The sequence below is a fragment of the Scylla paramamosain genome, chromosome 9 (genome assembly GCF_035594125.1).
Source record: "Scylla paramamosain isolate STU-SP2022 chromosome 9, ASM3559412v1, whole genome shotgun sequence".
Lineage (NCBI taxonomy): Eukaryota > Metazoa > Arthropoda > Malacostraca > Decapoda > Portunidae > Scylla > Scylla paramamosain.
In genome coordinates this window covers 27679978-27696820 of record NC_087159.1, presented here as the reverse complement: position 1 = coordinate 27696820, position 16843 = coordinate 27679978, and the positions used below count along the sequence as shown (strand labels likewise).

Below are 16843 nucleotides of genomic sequence, written 5' to 3'. Positions count from 1 at the left end.
TTGCAATATTGGAAAGAATTTGTTCTCACAGTGGTAGAAGGACTTAGTAATCAGTTTGTTGATAGTGAATCCTTAGGGAGCTTTAAAAGACGATCAGACAGATTTATGGATGGAGGTGGTTGGTGGAGGTAGGTAGGTGTGTCTCATACAGCGACTGCCGCGTGTAGGCCTTGGCAGCTTCTTGCAGCTTCCCTTATTTTCTTGTGTTCTTATGTTCTTTAAAACGGTAGGATATTTGGTCAAGAAGGGAACAGTCTGAGAAGAAAATCCGTAGCCAAACGCATTCTGCCTCTCAAAACATTTACTTTTACTTCTGATAAATTTCCCACGAATCCAAAAATTTTCATATTGTTAATTTACAGCAAAGGTCACCGATCATTTTGTGATGGACAGCGTTAACATAATTTCAAAACTGCTGTGAAGACGAAAGACAGACACAGGCAGAGAGAGAGAGAGAGAGAGAGAGAGAGAGAGAGAGAGAGAGAGAGAGAGAGAGAGAGAGAGAGAGAGAGAGAGAGAGAGAGAGAGAGAGAGAGAGAGGGGGGGGGGGGGAAGGTTGGGGGCGCACGGCAACAAAGGGAAGAGGCCCATCAACTGGCGACCATTATACCCTGAGTGGGCTAGCAAGGGCACCACACCTGCCACGCCACGCCGCGCAACAACTTGCATCCGGGTTATTCCTCACCAGAACGCCACGACGGGGGGGAGTGGGGGGGGTGGGGAGCGGCAAGGACGGTAAGGGAGGCTGGGTTGGCGGTGGGAAGCATGAGAGCCAGTGGCAGGGGGGGCAAGGGGAGGGTGGTGGGGATGGTAGGGGAGTAGGGGAGGTGACGTGACGGTGACTCAACCCTGCCATCCCCTCACACAAACGTCTTCCTTGAGTCACCCTGAAAAGGAACACAAAGGAAGGGCAGCACCACTTGACCCTGACCCTGACCTTAACGAGGTTCTTTGCAAGACGTTAGCCATGCACAGGGTGATTAGAGAAGTCTTGTATATTAAAAGACAATTAAAAGTCACCGGACTGGACAAAATATATATTGAAGTACACGTCTTATTTGTATAGGCAGGAAAAAAGTAACAGATCTGTTATCATAAATCACATTTCTTTAGGCTCATTCACACATCAGTGGTGTATCAGTGCCGCGTTCGCTCAGTCCGTCAGTTTCAGTGAAAAAAAAAAATATCGCTACTTTGAATTCGGCTGACACATTCACACATGTCCGGTGCAGTGTCGTGTTCTGACTTTCCGTGTCAGTTCCGTCTCCGTTCCGTCAATTTGAATATCGTCGCCACCGACATTTTTTTTTTTTTTTTTCACGGATGCCGGACACGTGGTGTGAGTTTGTCGACAGGAATGCATGATGAACTACTTATTGAACTGGTTCGGAATCATCAAGTTCTCCATGATTTGTCTCACCCAAAGTATATGGACAGCAGTCTCAAACAACGTATTTGGAAACATTTTGTTCCATCATCAATGAACTCCTTGCACCTTATGCTCTGCCTCTTCCTCTTCATCAAAAATTGCGGCAGTCGTTGTTAATTCCACGTCTGAAAACTTTGCCATCTTGGAAATCACTCACTGCACGCTGTACGGACGTGTGTGAACACACGTCACTGAAGCGTCACGGGTTTCACGGACTATGAACTGACACGCCATTGATGTGTGAATCGACCTATATCAAGTTATTTGGAAAAAAAAAAATCATATTGCATTCGAATATATATATATATATATATATATATATATATATATATATATATATATATATATATATATATATATATATATATATATATATATATATATATATATATATATTTTTTTTTTATATTCTTTTTATGTTGGAGGGACACTGGCCAAGGGCAACAAAAATCCAGTAACTAAAAAAGCCCACTGAGATGCCAGTCCCATAAAAGGGTCCAAAGCGGTAGTCAAAAGTTGAAGGATAAGTGTCTTGAAACCTCCCTCTTGAAAGAATTCAAGTCATAGGAAGGTGGAAATGCAGAAGCAGGCAGGGAGTCCCAGAGTTTACCAGAGGAAGGGATGAATGATTGAGAATACTAGTTAACTCTTGCATTAGAAAGGTGGACAGAATAGGGGTGGGAGAAAGAAGAAAATCTTTTGCAGCGAGGCCGCGGGAGGAGGGGAGGCACGCAGTTAGCAAGATCACAAGAGCAGTTAGCATGAAAATAGCGGTAGAAAACAGCTAGAGATGCAACATTGCGGTGATGAGAGAGAGGCTGAAGACATTCAGTTAGAGGAGAGGAGTTGATGAGACGAAAAGCTTTTGATTCCACCCAGTCTAGAAGAGCGGTATGAGTGGAAACCCCCCCAGACATGTGAAGCATACTCCATACATGGGCGGATAAGACTCTTGTACAGAGTTAGCAGCTGGGGGATTGAGAAAAACTGGCGGAGAGGTCTCAAAACACCTAACTTCATAGAAGCTGTTTTAGCTAGAGATGAGATGTGAAGTTTCCAGTTCAGATTATAAGTAAAGGACAGACCGAGGATGTTCAGTGTAGAAGAGAGGGTCAGATGAGTGTCACTGAAGAAGAGGGGATAGTTGTCTGTGTTCGACTCTTGACCAGCAGGGGCACAGGAAACGCAGGTAACAGTGCAGGTGTTTATTCACAGAAGGTGTGAACAGAAGGCTGGAGGTAGGTGATCTCCCGGCGCCAGGCCGCGCACTTCCACTTAACACTTATGACTGAAGCCTAGCTCGTTCACTCATACACGTATTCATGCCTCACACAAGTCTCGCTCATTCACTCGTTCACACAACTAGCTAACAACCACACACCTCCCCCGAGACATAAGGAAGATTCCTTATCTTTGTTATGGCTACCGTAACACATGAAACAAAGTTACAATGATTGAAGTACAGAAAACACGGTACATATACACAAAACAAACACAGCGTACAATGAACACGTACGACTAATCGTAGGTGCTACGGTGCCACCGCACCTGCAGTCGTCTCGGCTCCCTACGCTGTCGGCTGCTTCGACGCTCTGGTTGCTCTCGGCCACGGTGTACCCCGTTACCCTGATGCTCCGGGCTGCCGGGATGGTGGTGTTCCTCGTGACCCTGATGCTGAAGCGCTGCACCGCCATGAGCGGTGTGCTGCTCGACAGGAAGGGGAGCAAGAGGTCTATGTGGGCGTAGGTGTCTTCTATTACGCCACATCACGCGACCGCTGCCCATCTTGATGAGGTAGTCTCTCCTTCGCCCAACAGCCACGATGACACCCAGGCGATCCCAGAGGCCTGTCGTGTGATCTTGAACGTCGACGTGGCCACCGAGGTGCAGGAGAGGAAGAGTACGGGCGGACGCGTCGTGGCGAAGTTTCGCTTTCTTCCTCAGTCGCTCTGCCTTGGCGTCGCACTCATCAGCAGCGCGCTGCCACTGCTGAGCGTATGAGCGATGATGAGCCGGGACACAGGACCTCATAGGATGACCGAAGAGGACTTGTGCTGGTGATCGCCCTTCCGCCCTCGGAGTGTTGCGCAGTTCCAGCAACCCGCGAGCGAACGCATCCTCGTCCAGGTGTCCCTGCTGTGTGGTCGTGAGGATCAGCTTCTTCACGGACTTGACCGCTGCCTCGGCGTGACCATTGGAGCGTGGATAATGAGGTGAAGATACACGATGCTCCACCCCCCATCGAGCCAGGAAGCGCCGTACCGATGAAGAAGTGAACTGCGGTCCACCGTCAGTCCTCAGGAGAACAGGCACGCCCGTGTCGGCGAACACACCCCGAAGGACACGAACGAGCTGATCAGCCGATGCTGGACGTGAGCATGCAGACACGTGAGGCCACCCAGACAAGCGATCTACATACACGAGGTATGTACGGCCTGCTGCGTGGAAGTAGTCTGCAGAAACTGACTCAAACACCCTGCTGGGTGTGTCCGTGTCCTGCCAGAGAGGTTCGTTGGCTTGGCTTGGTAGGAGTGGACGGCATAGTGAGCATCCAGAAACGACGTTCTCAACGTCTCTGTCCATACCAGGCCAGTACACCGTTTGTCGGGCCCGTCGCTTGGTGCGCTCCATCCCCTGATGACTGTCATGGAGTCGCTCTAGTGTTTCTCGGCGGAGGCTGTGAGGAATAAGAAGCCTCGGCCCGTAAACCACCAGGTCGTCGTCTACGGCCAGCAGACTGCGCACCGGCCAGTACGTACGCAAGCGGTGATCGAGGTCGTGGCAATGATCAGGGAAGCCCTCGATGATGACGTTCTTGAGCAAGCAGTACTCCCCGTCTCTTGCTGCTGCGGCACGTACCATTTCCACAGTCTGATCCTGGAGTGGTGCTAAGCGGACGCCGTCCTCATTGGTGGCAGATAACGCTGAGATGACCGCTGAGTGGAGAGGGTCGAGGTCACCAGAAGTAGCAGCATCCTCTTCCTCCACTGGGTCCTGTACTGGAGCACGTGAGAGAGCGTCGTCTGTCAACTCGATGGCCATGGATCCACCAGCCATTGCACGTAAACCTTCCTTTGCTTCGAAGACGCTGGGAAAGGCCTTGATCACAGCAGCAGCGTGCCCCGCACGCTGCTGTGGCGTTGGGTCGTAGGAATGAGGCCAGCTGATCACTTCTGTGGGCGTAGATAGAGGTGGCTGCGAGGCGGTCGGGTACTTGATGGAGCTGTTGCCGGTGCGCTGTTCTTCCCCGCGTAGCGGTCGGATTTGAGCCGGAAAATCTTCGGGGAGGATTCCGAGAGCGATGGAATCGTACCAGCTAAGCAGCGCCCCCTTCACCTCCTTCACCACGCTCACAACAGTCTCAGCTTCCCTGTCGCCCAGTTGCAAGTGCGACGAGAAAGTTCCTACACAGGTGAGGGGGTGATTACCGGCAGCATAAAGTCCATCACCATCAGCGGGCGCCAAGCTGGAGGGCGGGATTCCAAGGAGTGTTGCCGTGTCGAGGCCAATAACGGTCGTTTCGGCCCCAGAGTCAGGAGTCCACGTAATCTTGTCTCTTCCAGCGGGATGTGTGGCGGTAATGAGCACCTGGGGCGCAGGTCGTGCCGTCACCGTCTTTGTGTATACGCCTGATAAGAGCTGGTATACACTGGCACTGGCTCCCCGCCTCGGGCCTGCACCGCGATGAGGAGAGACAGTTGAGGAACTCCTCGAAGCTCCTCGTCGTTTCCTCACTGTCTGCTGACATACACTCGCAAAATGCCCTCTTTTCCCGCAGTTACGACACACTTTATCTATTGCCTGGCATCCCCTTTTGTCACTGCGACAATCTTTGCCACAACGATAACAGCCCGTGGGGCTTGAGCCCCCGAAACTGCCCTTCCTGTAGTTCGAGACAGCGTTCACACCATGGCTCGAAGAGTGAGAGCCGCCCCTTAGTACTGCACTACACTGGTTAGCGCTCTCTGATGCTCTGCAAATATCTATGGCGTTTTCAAGGGTGAGTTTCTTGTTTTCCAGCATGCGTTTCAGAGCCACTTCGTCTCGTGTCCCAACGACAATTCTGTCACGCAGCTGATGGTTTATGCACTGGTCGCAAAAGTCACAGAAATTGGCGATTTCCTTTACAGCACATAAAAAGTCGTCAAAACCTTCTTGCGTTTCTTGCACGCGGGAGTAGAAGTCTCTTCTATCCATGATGATGTTGCGCTGGCTTCGCAGGTACTCACACATTGCATCGAGGATGGTTCTTAACTCCGCGTCTCTCGGTAAGCTTATCCCGTAGCGAAGTGTACGGGTCCACTCGTCGTCTAGGACAGCAGCGAGTGCCGCCCTCTGCTCAGCCAGGGAGAGACAGTCTATCCTGGCGAGGGTTACGTATCCTTCAAACTTATGGCGCCACGTGTCGAACTCACGTAAAGATGCTGACGCCGTTAAGTGAGGAATGATGGTGGCGGACGTCGGGAACCTCGCGCCCTGGGTAGACGTGCTGCGGGCTGTGGTTTCGCCTTCATTGCTCGCCGTGGTGCGACTGGGAGCTTGTGTCCCCACTCTCTCCAGCAGCTGGGTTAAACGCTCCTCGCGAGCCTGACTCTGCTCCGACTGTCGCGCTAGCAGGGCAGCCAGCGCCTCCAACTGCTTCTCCATTCTGCGCCGTACCCACTGCAGCCTTGTCCTGATCCTACTCACTGCGCCATGTTCGACTCTTGACCAGCAGGGGCACAGGAAACGCAGGTAACAGTGCAGGTGTTTATTCACAGAAGGTGTGAACAGAAGGCTGGAGGTAGGTGATCTCCCGGCGCCAGGCCGCGCACTTCCACTTAACACTTATGACTGAAGCCTAGCTCGTTCACTCATACACGTATTCATGCCTCACACAAGTCTCGCTCATTCACTCGTTCACACAACTAGCTAACAACCACACAGTCTGGAAGGTTGTTTCGAGCTGATAGATGGAGGAATTGAGTTTTTGAGGCATTGAACAATATCAAGTTTGCTCTGCCCCAATCAGAAATTTTAGAAAGATCAGAAGTCAGGCGTTCTGTGGCTTCCCTGCGTGAAATATTTATTTCCTGAAGGGTTTAGCGTCTATGAAAAGACGTGGAAAAGTGCAGGGTGGTATCATCAGCGTAGGAGTGGATAGGACAAGAAGTTTGGTTTAGAAGGTTATTGATGAATAATAAGAGAGTGGGTGACAGGACAGAACCCTGAGGAACACCATTGTTAATATATATATATATATATATATATATATATATATATATATATATATATATATATATATATATATATATATATATATATATATATATATATATATATTGACAGAACACATTATCCATTTTATTGGCAGAAAAATGGTACTAGATTCCTTAATTATCCTGTACCAATATCTATACTCGTACAGATGAAGGCCCACCAAAGCCACAGGAAGGTCGTCAGGCAGTGTTACGCTGAGCTCAGTGCATCCCTCACTGAGTCAGCTCCCCGAGGCCTTGATCGTGCAGGATGGCGCTCCACCTCACACTGCACATGACACCCTTGCATATCCACACCATATTTTCAATAACACCTCACTTCCCTCAATACACCATACGAGTCATCCCCGCAAAGTCCCGGCATGAACGCACTGGACTTCTGTCAGCGGGGAACCACCAATGGCGTTGCGAGTCCTGACGATCCTATTACAACACTGACACAGGTTAAAGAAGGCGGAGCGAAGCGAAATGATCAGAAAGTTTTTTGCGTGTGCCGCATAAACCAAGGTTATAAAGTGCCTGACTACAAATGTTAAAATGAAAGGTAAAAGTAATAAAAAAATATGTGTCCATCGATTCACACCTGAGATCCCGAAGGTGCGTCAGAAGTTAGTGGTGAGAGTGAAGGCGTCTCAGCTGTAGTGGTGCACATACGAGTGTTCGCTACAGATTTGCATGAACAGTGATATATTACAGCTGATTAGTCTAGTATTTTTTTGAGTCAATCTCCTCAACGCGATAAGACTTTAAATTTTTTTCTGAATACACATGAGAGATCGGTAAGGGTATCGTGGAGGACAGAACGAAAGCCAGTAGAGGCGTAGATTAAGAAAGATCTGACAGGTATTCAAGTGACGTAAAGAAGATAACAAGGATGACAGAGGCAAGATCCTTAATTAAGGCAAGACCAGAAGCAATGCATTTATGATTGCTATAGTTCCCCCGGGAAAGGAAACAGAAGAAACTGGTTCTCGAATAGTGGTGAATGACTTGAACGACACCATGATCAAGTTGTTGCTGCGTAGTCAACAGGGAGCCTTAAAAGGAGATTAGATTTGTGGACAGAGATGACAGATGGACAGATGGATACGTTTTAAAGACAAACACGCACTGCCGCGTGTAGACCGACTGACTTATTGCAGCTTCCTTTACATTCTTAACCTTTCACTGCTAAACGAATTTTTTCTTTATTCACCAGCAGCTTTTTAGACACTTAATTTTGTAGTAAACTCTCTTGAATATTAATGCAGTATAAACTGAGACAAAATTAATCTCCTGTTCTCTCTTTCGCCTGTTCTGTCTGCAAGCAAATAATTCTCACAGTGCGCTGGAGGTCACTGAAGGACGCACAAAACAGTAAAATGGCTAAAAGCTAAAAACTCTGAAATATTTTTGTAGTTAAGAGATAAAATTAACTTCCTTTCGTCTCCTGTGTCTCCACGCAAACAATTCTCACAAAGCTCCGGGAAGGACACCCTTAAGAGTAAAATGGTTAAAGTAAAAACTGTCTTCCATATTTAAGTATTCTGAAAAAAAAAAAAAAAGAAAAACCACTGACCTGTTCTTTCTTTCGACTCCACGCAAACAATTTTCAGTGTTTTTGAAAATCGCTAAGGGACAATCACGGCATCCCATGACAATCCGGCAAAACCACATGTGGGGTTTGAAGTGCAGTCCTTTATGAAGGCACGAAGCGTTCACAAGTCCCCTAATAACTCAAGACCAGCCCATGAGAGCCAGGCACACTACCACTAAGCTTCGAAATACAGTCCTTTATGAATGCACGAAGCGTTAAGAAGACCCCATCAACTCACCTGAAGCCACGGCATGGGCGCCCGGGTACACACCCCCGACGGAGGCGAGGAGGAGGAGACACCACTGATATTTGCCGTCTCCCCCTACGTGGTGAAGCAACACGTCGAAGAAGTTACCTCGCCCTTCACCTCCCTCCCCCTTCTGGACGGCATTCGTCTTCGTGGTAAGTTTCTCTGCCGCCTTAATTTGCACCTCGTATGAAGACATCATGTGCTTCGTCGTGGTGGTCGTGGAGGTGCAGTGCTGGTTCTTCACTCTCTGAAAATGATGTGATGTTATGATGATACTCCACAGTGCTTGGTGTATTTATGCCTGCGTGGTTGTGCTACCGTCCTTGAGAGAGAGAGAGAGAGAGAGAGAGAGAGAGAGAGTGTGTGTGTGTACGAGTTTACATCACCTCGACGCGTGAGATAACACAGAGTACTAGTGATCGACAGACATGCAGTAATATCAAGATATGAGAAAAACTGGCATGGAAACTTAAATAAAAAAATAAAAAAAATCTCAGCGTGAGGGGAGGGAGATGCGGTAGGACAAGCTGGACGAGTAACCTGAGTGAGCTTGGGGTGTCCAGGAGGGAAATAAAAATGAAGACAGAAGCGCAGGACTTAGCAACAACGACAAAAGACTATAATAATAAATAAATAAATGAATAAACAAATAAATAAATAAATAAATAAATAAATAAATAAATAAATAAATACATGAAAATAAGACATGGACAGAGAAACGCGGGACTTAAAAAAAAAATAAGAAAATAAATAAAGAAAGAAAGAAAATAAAGAAAGAAGATAAACAAGTTAAAATAGGACATGAAAAAAAAGGCCATCAGAAAGGAATTCCCGTTTGACAAAAAAAAAAAAAAATAATAATAAAATGTAAACACTGAAGAAATAATAAAAAAAAAAAAATACACAAACTTTGGAGTAAAAAAAAAAAAAAAAAAAAGGAGAGAGAGAAGAAAGGAGAACAGAAGACCTAAACACTAATACAAAACCTGCTAGGCTAAACATCAACCCTGCATCCTTACAACGCTCAGACAGCCTATATTGGCAGCTAATGGCATTTTCAAAGACGTTTCATGATTCTAGTGACAGCTTAATACCCTGAGCTCAACCCATTAAACACACTAGTAAAAAAAAAAAAAAAAAAAAAAAAAAAAAAAAACACTAGTAAAATACCTGACTTTAGGAGAGCAGATTTTGAAGAATTAAAAAGGTACCTCCAAGGAGTGGACTGGCAAAGGATGCATGGTGAGGTCAGGTCAGGGACGGAGTTCAGAGAGATAAGGCAGGATGAGAGAGGAGAGGTGAGGCGTGAGGGTGTAGGACAAGAGGAGGGAAGATGTGTCCGGAAGGGAGGAGGAAAGAGGAAGGGGGAGATAGGTGTGAGTATGTTGGAATGTCAGGTCATGCAGAAATGAGAGAGGTGAGGTCGAGGCGAGTAGATGAGGGAGTGGAGAGGATGGTAGGGGACGAGATGAGGGGATTAGGTGAAGTAAATGTAGAAGAATTGTATAAATATTTCGTAGATAAAGTTCATACAGGTCAGTTAGCAAATATCCCGTATAGAACAATAAGATCACAAAAAAAATGAACCTAAATGGATGACTACTAGGTTAAAGCATTATTTAGGGCGTAAGAGAAGTATATATAAGAGATTAAGGGCAGGTGAAGAAGTTTTAAGGACACAATATAATGAATTAGTTAGAACAGTCAGGAAGTTAACGAGGAAAGCTAAGGACAATTATGAATTAAAGGTAGCCAGCCAGGCGAAGACGGACCCCAAGGGATTTTATCAGGTATACAGGACGAATAATAAGGATATTGTAGGTCCATTAAAGGCAGCAGATGGGGAGCTGGTTAGTTCTGGGGAGGAGATAAGTAAACTTCTGAAGGATTATTTTTTAACTGTCTTCACCCAGGAAAACATGCAGGATATGACTGATAGTGAACAGGTGTTTAGACCAGAGGAGAATGAGAAGCTGACAGATATTTCCATAACTAGGGAGATAGTGGAACAGGAGATAGATAGGCTAAAAAAGTTCAAGTCACCAGGACCTGATGAAATATATACTAGAGTACTTAAGGAATGTAAAGAGATTTTTTTTTATGTAGGAAGGATACTGGCCAAGGGCAACAAAAATCTAATAAAAAAAATGCCCACTGAAATGCCAGTCCCATAAAAGGGTCAAAGCAGTGGTCAAAAATTGGTGGATAAGTGTCTTGAAACCTCCCTCTTGAAGGAATTCAAGTCGTAGGAAGGTGGAAATACAGAAGCAGGCAGGGAGTTCCAGAGTTTACCAGAGAAAGGAATGAATGATTGAGAATACTGGTGAACTCTTGCGTTAGAGAGGTGGACAGAATAGGGGTGAGAGAAAGAAGAAAGTCTTGTGCAGCGAGGCCGCGGAAGGAGGGGAGGCATGCAGTTAGCAAGATCAGAAGAGCAGTTAGCATGAAAATAGCGGTAGAAGACAGCTAGATATGCAACATTGCGGCGGTGAGAGAGAGGCTGAAGACAGTCAGTTAGAGGAGAGGAGTTGATGAGACGAAAAGCTTTTGATTCCACCCTGTCTAGAAGAGCAGTATGAGTGGAACCCCCCAGACATGTGAAGCATACTCCATACATGGACGGATAAGGCCCTTGTACAGAGTTAGCAGCTGGGGGGGTGAGAAAAACTGGCGGAGACGTCTCAGAACACCTAACTTCATAGAAGCTGTTTTAGCTAGAGATGAGATGTGAGGTTTCCAGTTCAGATTATAAGTAAAGGACAGACTGAGGATGTTCAGTGTAGAAGAGGGGGACAGTTGAGTGTCATTGAAGAAGAGGGGATAGTTGTCTGGAAGGTTGTGTCGAACTGATAGATGGAGGAATTGAGTTTTTGAGGCATTGAACAATACCAAGTTTGCTCTGCCCCAATCAGAAATTTTAGAAAGATCAGAAGTCAGGCGTTCTGTGGCTTCCCTGCGTGATATGTTTACCTCCTGAAGGGTTGGACGTCTATGAAAAGACGTGGAAAAGTGCAGGGTGGTATCATCAGCGTAGGAGTGGATAGGACAAGAAGTTTGGTTTAGAAGATCATTAATGAATAATAAGAAGAGAGTGGGTGACAGGACAGAACCCTGAGGAACACCACTGTTAATAGATTTAGGAGAAGAACAGTGACCGTCTACCACACCAGCAATAGAACGGTCAGAAAGGAAACTTGAGATGAAGTTACAGAGAGAAGGATAGAAACGGTAGGAGGGTAGTTTGGAAATCAAAACTTTGTGCCAGACTCTATCAAAGGCTTTTGATATGTCCAAGGCAACAGCAAAAGTTTCACCAAAATCTCTAAAAGAGGATGACCAAGACTCAGTAAGGAAAGCCAGAAGATCACCAGTAGAGCAGCCTTGACGGAACCCATACTGGCGATCAGACAGAAGGTTGTGAAGTGATAGATGTTTAAGAATCTTCCTGTTGAGGATAGATTCAAAAACTTTAGATAAGCAGGAAATTAAAGCAATAGGACAGTAGTTTGAGGGATTAGAGCGGTCACCCTTTTTAGGAACAAGTTGAATGTAGGCAAACTTCCAGCAAGAAGGAAAGGTAGATGTTGACAGACAGAGCTGAAAGAGTTTGACTAGGCAAGGTGCAAGCACGGAGGCACGGTTTCGGAAAACAATAGGAGGGACCCCATCAGGTCCATAAGCCTTCCGAGGGTTTAGGCCAGCGAGGGCATGGAAAACATCATTGCGAAGAATTTTAATAGGTGCCATGAAGTAGTCAGAGGGTGGAGGAGAGGGAGGAACAAGCCCAGAATCGTCCAAGGTAGAGGTTTTAGCAAAGGTTTGAGCAAAGAGTTCAGCTTTAGAAATAGATGTGATAGCAGTGGTGCCATCTGGTTGAAGTAGAGGAGGGAAAGAAGAAGAAGAAGCAAAGTTATTGGAGATATTTTTGGCTAGATGCCAGAAATCACGAGGGGAGTTAGATCTTGAAAGGTTTTGACATTTTCTGTTAATGAAGGAGTTTTTGGCTAGTTGGAGAACAGACTTGGCATGGTTCCGGGCAGAAATATAAAGTGCATGAGATTCTGGTGATGGAAGGCTTAAGTACCTTTTGTGGGCCACCTCTCTATCATGTATAGCACGAGAACAAGCTGTGTTAAACCAAGGTTTAGAATTAGAAGGTTTAGGACGAGAAAAAGAGTGAGGAATGTATGCCTCCATGCCAGACACTATCACCTCTGTTATGCGCTCAGCACACAAAGACGGGTCTCTGACACGGAAGCAGTAGTCATTCCAAGGAAAATCAGCAAAATACCTCCTCAGGTCCTCCCAACTAGCAGAGGCAAAACGCTAGAGGCACCTTCGCTTAGGGGGATCCTGAGGAGGGATTGGAGTGATAGGACAAGATAAAGATATGAGATTGTGATCGGAGGAGCCCAATGGAGAAGAAAGGGTGACAGCATATGCAGAAGGATTAGAGGTCAGGAAAAGGTCAAGAATGTTGGGCGTATCTCCAAGACGGTCAGGAATACGAGTAGGGTGTTGCACCAATTGCTTTAGGTCATGGAGGATAGCAAAGTTGTAGGCTAGTTCACCAGGATGGTCAGTGAAGGGAGAGGAAAGCCAAAGCTGGTGGTGAACATTGAAGTGTCCAAGAATGAAGATCTCTGCAAAAGGGAAGAGGGTCAGAATGTGCTCCACTTTGGAAGTTAAGTAGTCAAAGAATTTCTTATAGTCAGAGGAGTTAGGAGAGAGGTATACAGCACAGATAAATTTAGTATGAGAATGACTCTGTAGTCGTAGCCAGATGGTGGAAAACTCAGAAGATTCAAGAGCGTGGGCACGAGAGCAGGTTAAGTCATTGCGCACATAAACGCAGCATCCAGCTTTGGATCGAAAATGAGGATAGAGAAAGTAGGAGGGAACAGAAAAGGGGCTACTGTCAGTTGCCTCAGACACCTGAGTTTCAGTGAGGAAAAGAAGATGAGGTTTAGAAGAGGAGAGGTGGTGTTCTACAGATTGAAAATTAGATCTTAGACCGCGAATGTTGCAGAAGTTAATGAAGAAAAAGTTGAGGGGGGTGTCAAGACACTTAGGGTCGTCGACAGAAAGGCAGTCCGACCTGGGGACATTTATGGTCCCCTCCCTAGATGGGGACTCCGAGGCTGGTGTAGGAGTCGCCATGATGATTTTAAAATTTTTGGGTGAAGGGTGTGTGTGTTATTAGGTGCTTGTAGTTTTGTGAGGAGGAAGAGAGTTGTCTTTAGAGGGCAGGCTGTGACTGCCCCCTTGTGTTGTGAGACACAAAGGGAAACGTTCAGTGAGGTCACAGCTGGGTTTAATGATAAGTTCACAGCACCCCCTGAACAGTGCTTTAGACCTCACTGGGAGTAATTATCGTTTCGGCAGGTGTCTACTGCCTCCTCCTGTAAAATTATTAGTGAGCCGTTAGTTTCTGTCTTTAGGAAATCACTGGAGTCAGGTGAGGTACCAGTAATGTGGCGGCAGGCTAATTTTTTTTTTTTTTTTATGTAGGAAGGATACTGGCCAAGGGCAACAAAAAATCTAATAAAAAAAATGCCCACTGAAATGCCAGTCCCATAAAAGGGTCAAAGCAGTGGTCAAAAATTGGTGGATAAGTGTCTTGAAACCTCCCTTTTCAAGGAATTCAAGTCGTAGGAAGGTGGAAATACAGAAGCAGGCAGGGAGTTCCAGAGTTTACCAGAAAAAGGGATGAGTGATTGAGAATACTGGTTAACTCTTGCGTTAGAGAGGTGGACAGAATAGGGGTGAGAGAAAGAAGAAAGTCTTGTGCAGCGAGGCCGCGGAAGGAGGGGAGGCATGCAGTTAGCAAGATCAGAAGAGCAGTTGGCATGAAAATAGCGGTAGAAGACAGCTAGATATGCAACATTGCGGCGGTGAGAGAGAGGCTGAAGACAGTCAGTTAGAGGAGAGGAGTTGATGAGACGAAAAGCTTTTGATTCCACCCTGTCTAGAAGAGCAGTATGAGTGGAACCCCCCCAGACATGTGAAGCATACTCCATACATGGACGGATAAGGCCCTTGTACAGAGTTAGCAGCTGGGAGGGTGAGAACAACTGGCGGAGACGTCTCAGAACACCTAACTTCATAGAAGCTGTTTTAACTAGAGATGAGATGTGAAGTTTCCAGTTCAGATTATAAGTAAAGGACAGACTGAGGATGTTCAGTGTAGAAGAGGGGGACAGTTGAGTGTCATTGAAGAAGAGGGGATAGATGTCTGGAAGGTTGTGTCGAGTTGATAGATGGAGGAATTGAGTTTTTGAGGCATTGAACAATACCAAGTTTGCTCTGCCCCAATCAGAAATTTTAGAAAGATCAGAAGTCAGGCGTTCTGTGGCTTTCCTGCGTGATATGTTTACCTCCTGAAGGGTTGGACGTCTATGAAAAGACGTGGAAAAGTGCAGGGTGGTATCATCAGCGTAGGAGTGGATAGGACAAGAAGTTTGGTTTAGAAGATCATTAATGAATAATAAGATAGTGGATGACAGGACAGAACCCTGAGGAACACCACTGTTAATAGATTTAGGAGAAGAACAGTGAACGTCTACCACAGCAGCAATAGAACGGTCAGAAAGGAAACTTGAGATGAAGTTACAGAGAGAAGGATAGAAACCGTAGCTTTGTGCCAGACTCTATCAAAGGCTTTTGATATGTCCAAGGCAACAGCAAAAGTTTCACCAAAATCTCTAAAAGAGGATGACCAAGACTCAGTAAGGAAAGCCAGAAGATCACCAGTAGAGCGGCCTTGACGGAAGCCATACTGGCGATCAGATAGAAGGTTGTGAAGTGATAGATGTTTAAGAATCTTCCTGTTGAGGATAGATTCAAAAACTTTAGATAAGCAGGAAATTAAAGCAATAGGACGGTAGTTTGAGGGATTAGAGCGGTCACCCTTTTTAGGAACATGTAGTACCCATCTTTAAGAAAGGAGATAAAACTTTAGCGTCTAATTATAGACCTGGCAGCTTAACTTCAGTGGTAGGTAAAATTTTAGAGTCAATAATAGCGAGGAACCTTAGGGAACATTTAGACAAACATAACTTGATAAATCAGTCACAGCATGGCTTCACGAAGGGGAAGTCTTGCCTGACAAACTTGTTAAGTTTTTACAGTAAGGTGTACAAGGCAGTAGATAATGGTGATAGTTATGATATCTTATATCTGGACTTTAGTAAAGCATTTGACAAGGTACCCCATCAAAGGCTCCTGAGAAAGGTTAGGGCACACGGGATAGATGGGAAAGTGTTAGGCTGGATAGGGTCATGGCTTGGTAACAGGCGACAGAGAGTGGTAATAAACAGCTCGAAATCCGAGTGGGGTCATGTAATTAGTGGGGTGCCACAGGGATCAGTATTAGGGTCATTGTTATTTCTAATATATATCAATGACTTGGATAGTGGAATTAGTAGTGAACATGTTAGTAAATTTGCGGATGACACAAAGATAGGTAGATTAATTAGGCCAGAATCGGATGCCATCGCCTTGCTGGCAGACTTAGATAAAATGAATGAATGGACGGATAGATGGCAAATGCAGTTTAATATCAATAAATGCAAAGTGCTTAGCGTAGGTAGAGGAAACCCACACAACAGGTACACATTAAACAACCAAACTCTGGTAGGTACAGGGTACGAGAAAGATTTAAGAGTTATAGTTAGCTCTGAACTCCGTCTAGGGAAACAATGCATAGAAGCCAGAAACAAGGCAAATAGGGTACTAGGATTCATTTTTAGGAGTGTTAAAAGTAGAAGGCCGGAAGTAACATTAAAGTTATACTTGGCGCTGGTCAGACCTCATCTAGACTACGCTGTGCAGTTCTGGTCCCCACATTACAGGAAAGATATAGGTCTATTAGAATCAGTACAGAGGAGAATGACTAAAAGGATACAGGGGATGAGGAGTATTCCTTACGAGGCGAGGTTGAAGCTGTTAAATTTATATTCTCTAGAGAGACGTAGGTTAAGAGGGGACCTGATAGAAGTCTTTAAGTGGTATAAGGGTTATAACAAGGGAGATGTAAGCAAAATTCTTAGGATCAGCAACCAGGGTAGAACAAGAAATAACGGGTTCAAGCTTAAAAAAATTTAGGTTTAGGAAGGAGATAGGAAAAATTTGGTTCTCAAATAGAGTGGTAGATGAGTGGAACGGACTCAGTAATCATGTAGTTAGTGCTAGAACACTAGAGAGCTTTAAGAGAAGATTAGACAAGTTTATGGATGGGGATAACAGATGGAAATAGGTAGGTGTGTTTCATACAGGGACTGCCACATGTAAGCCTGGTCGCTTCTTGCAGCTTCCCTTATTTCTTATGT

At 45.7% G+C, this 16843-nt stretch overlaps 1 protein-coding gene across 1 annotated transcript in view; it reads right to left on the bottom strand.

The window, feature by feature from the left end:
• Positions 1-8760, bottom strand: part of LOC135103813 (organic cation transporter protein-like) — a 34926-nt gene extending 26166 nt beyond the window's left edge. The window contains exon 1 of the mRNA XM_064010609.1: positions 8502-8760. Coding sequence (XP_063866679.1) covers positions 8502-8712 — 211 coding nt within the window. The 5' untranslated portion in view covers positions 8713-8760. The remainder of the gene's footprint in view (positions 1-8501) is intronic.
• Positions 8761-16843: the final 8083 nt, after the last annotated feature.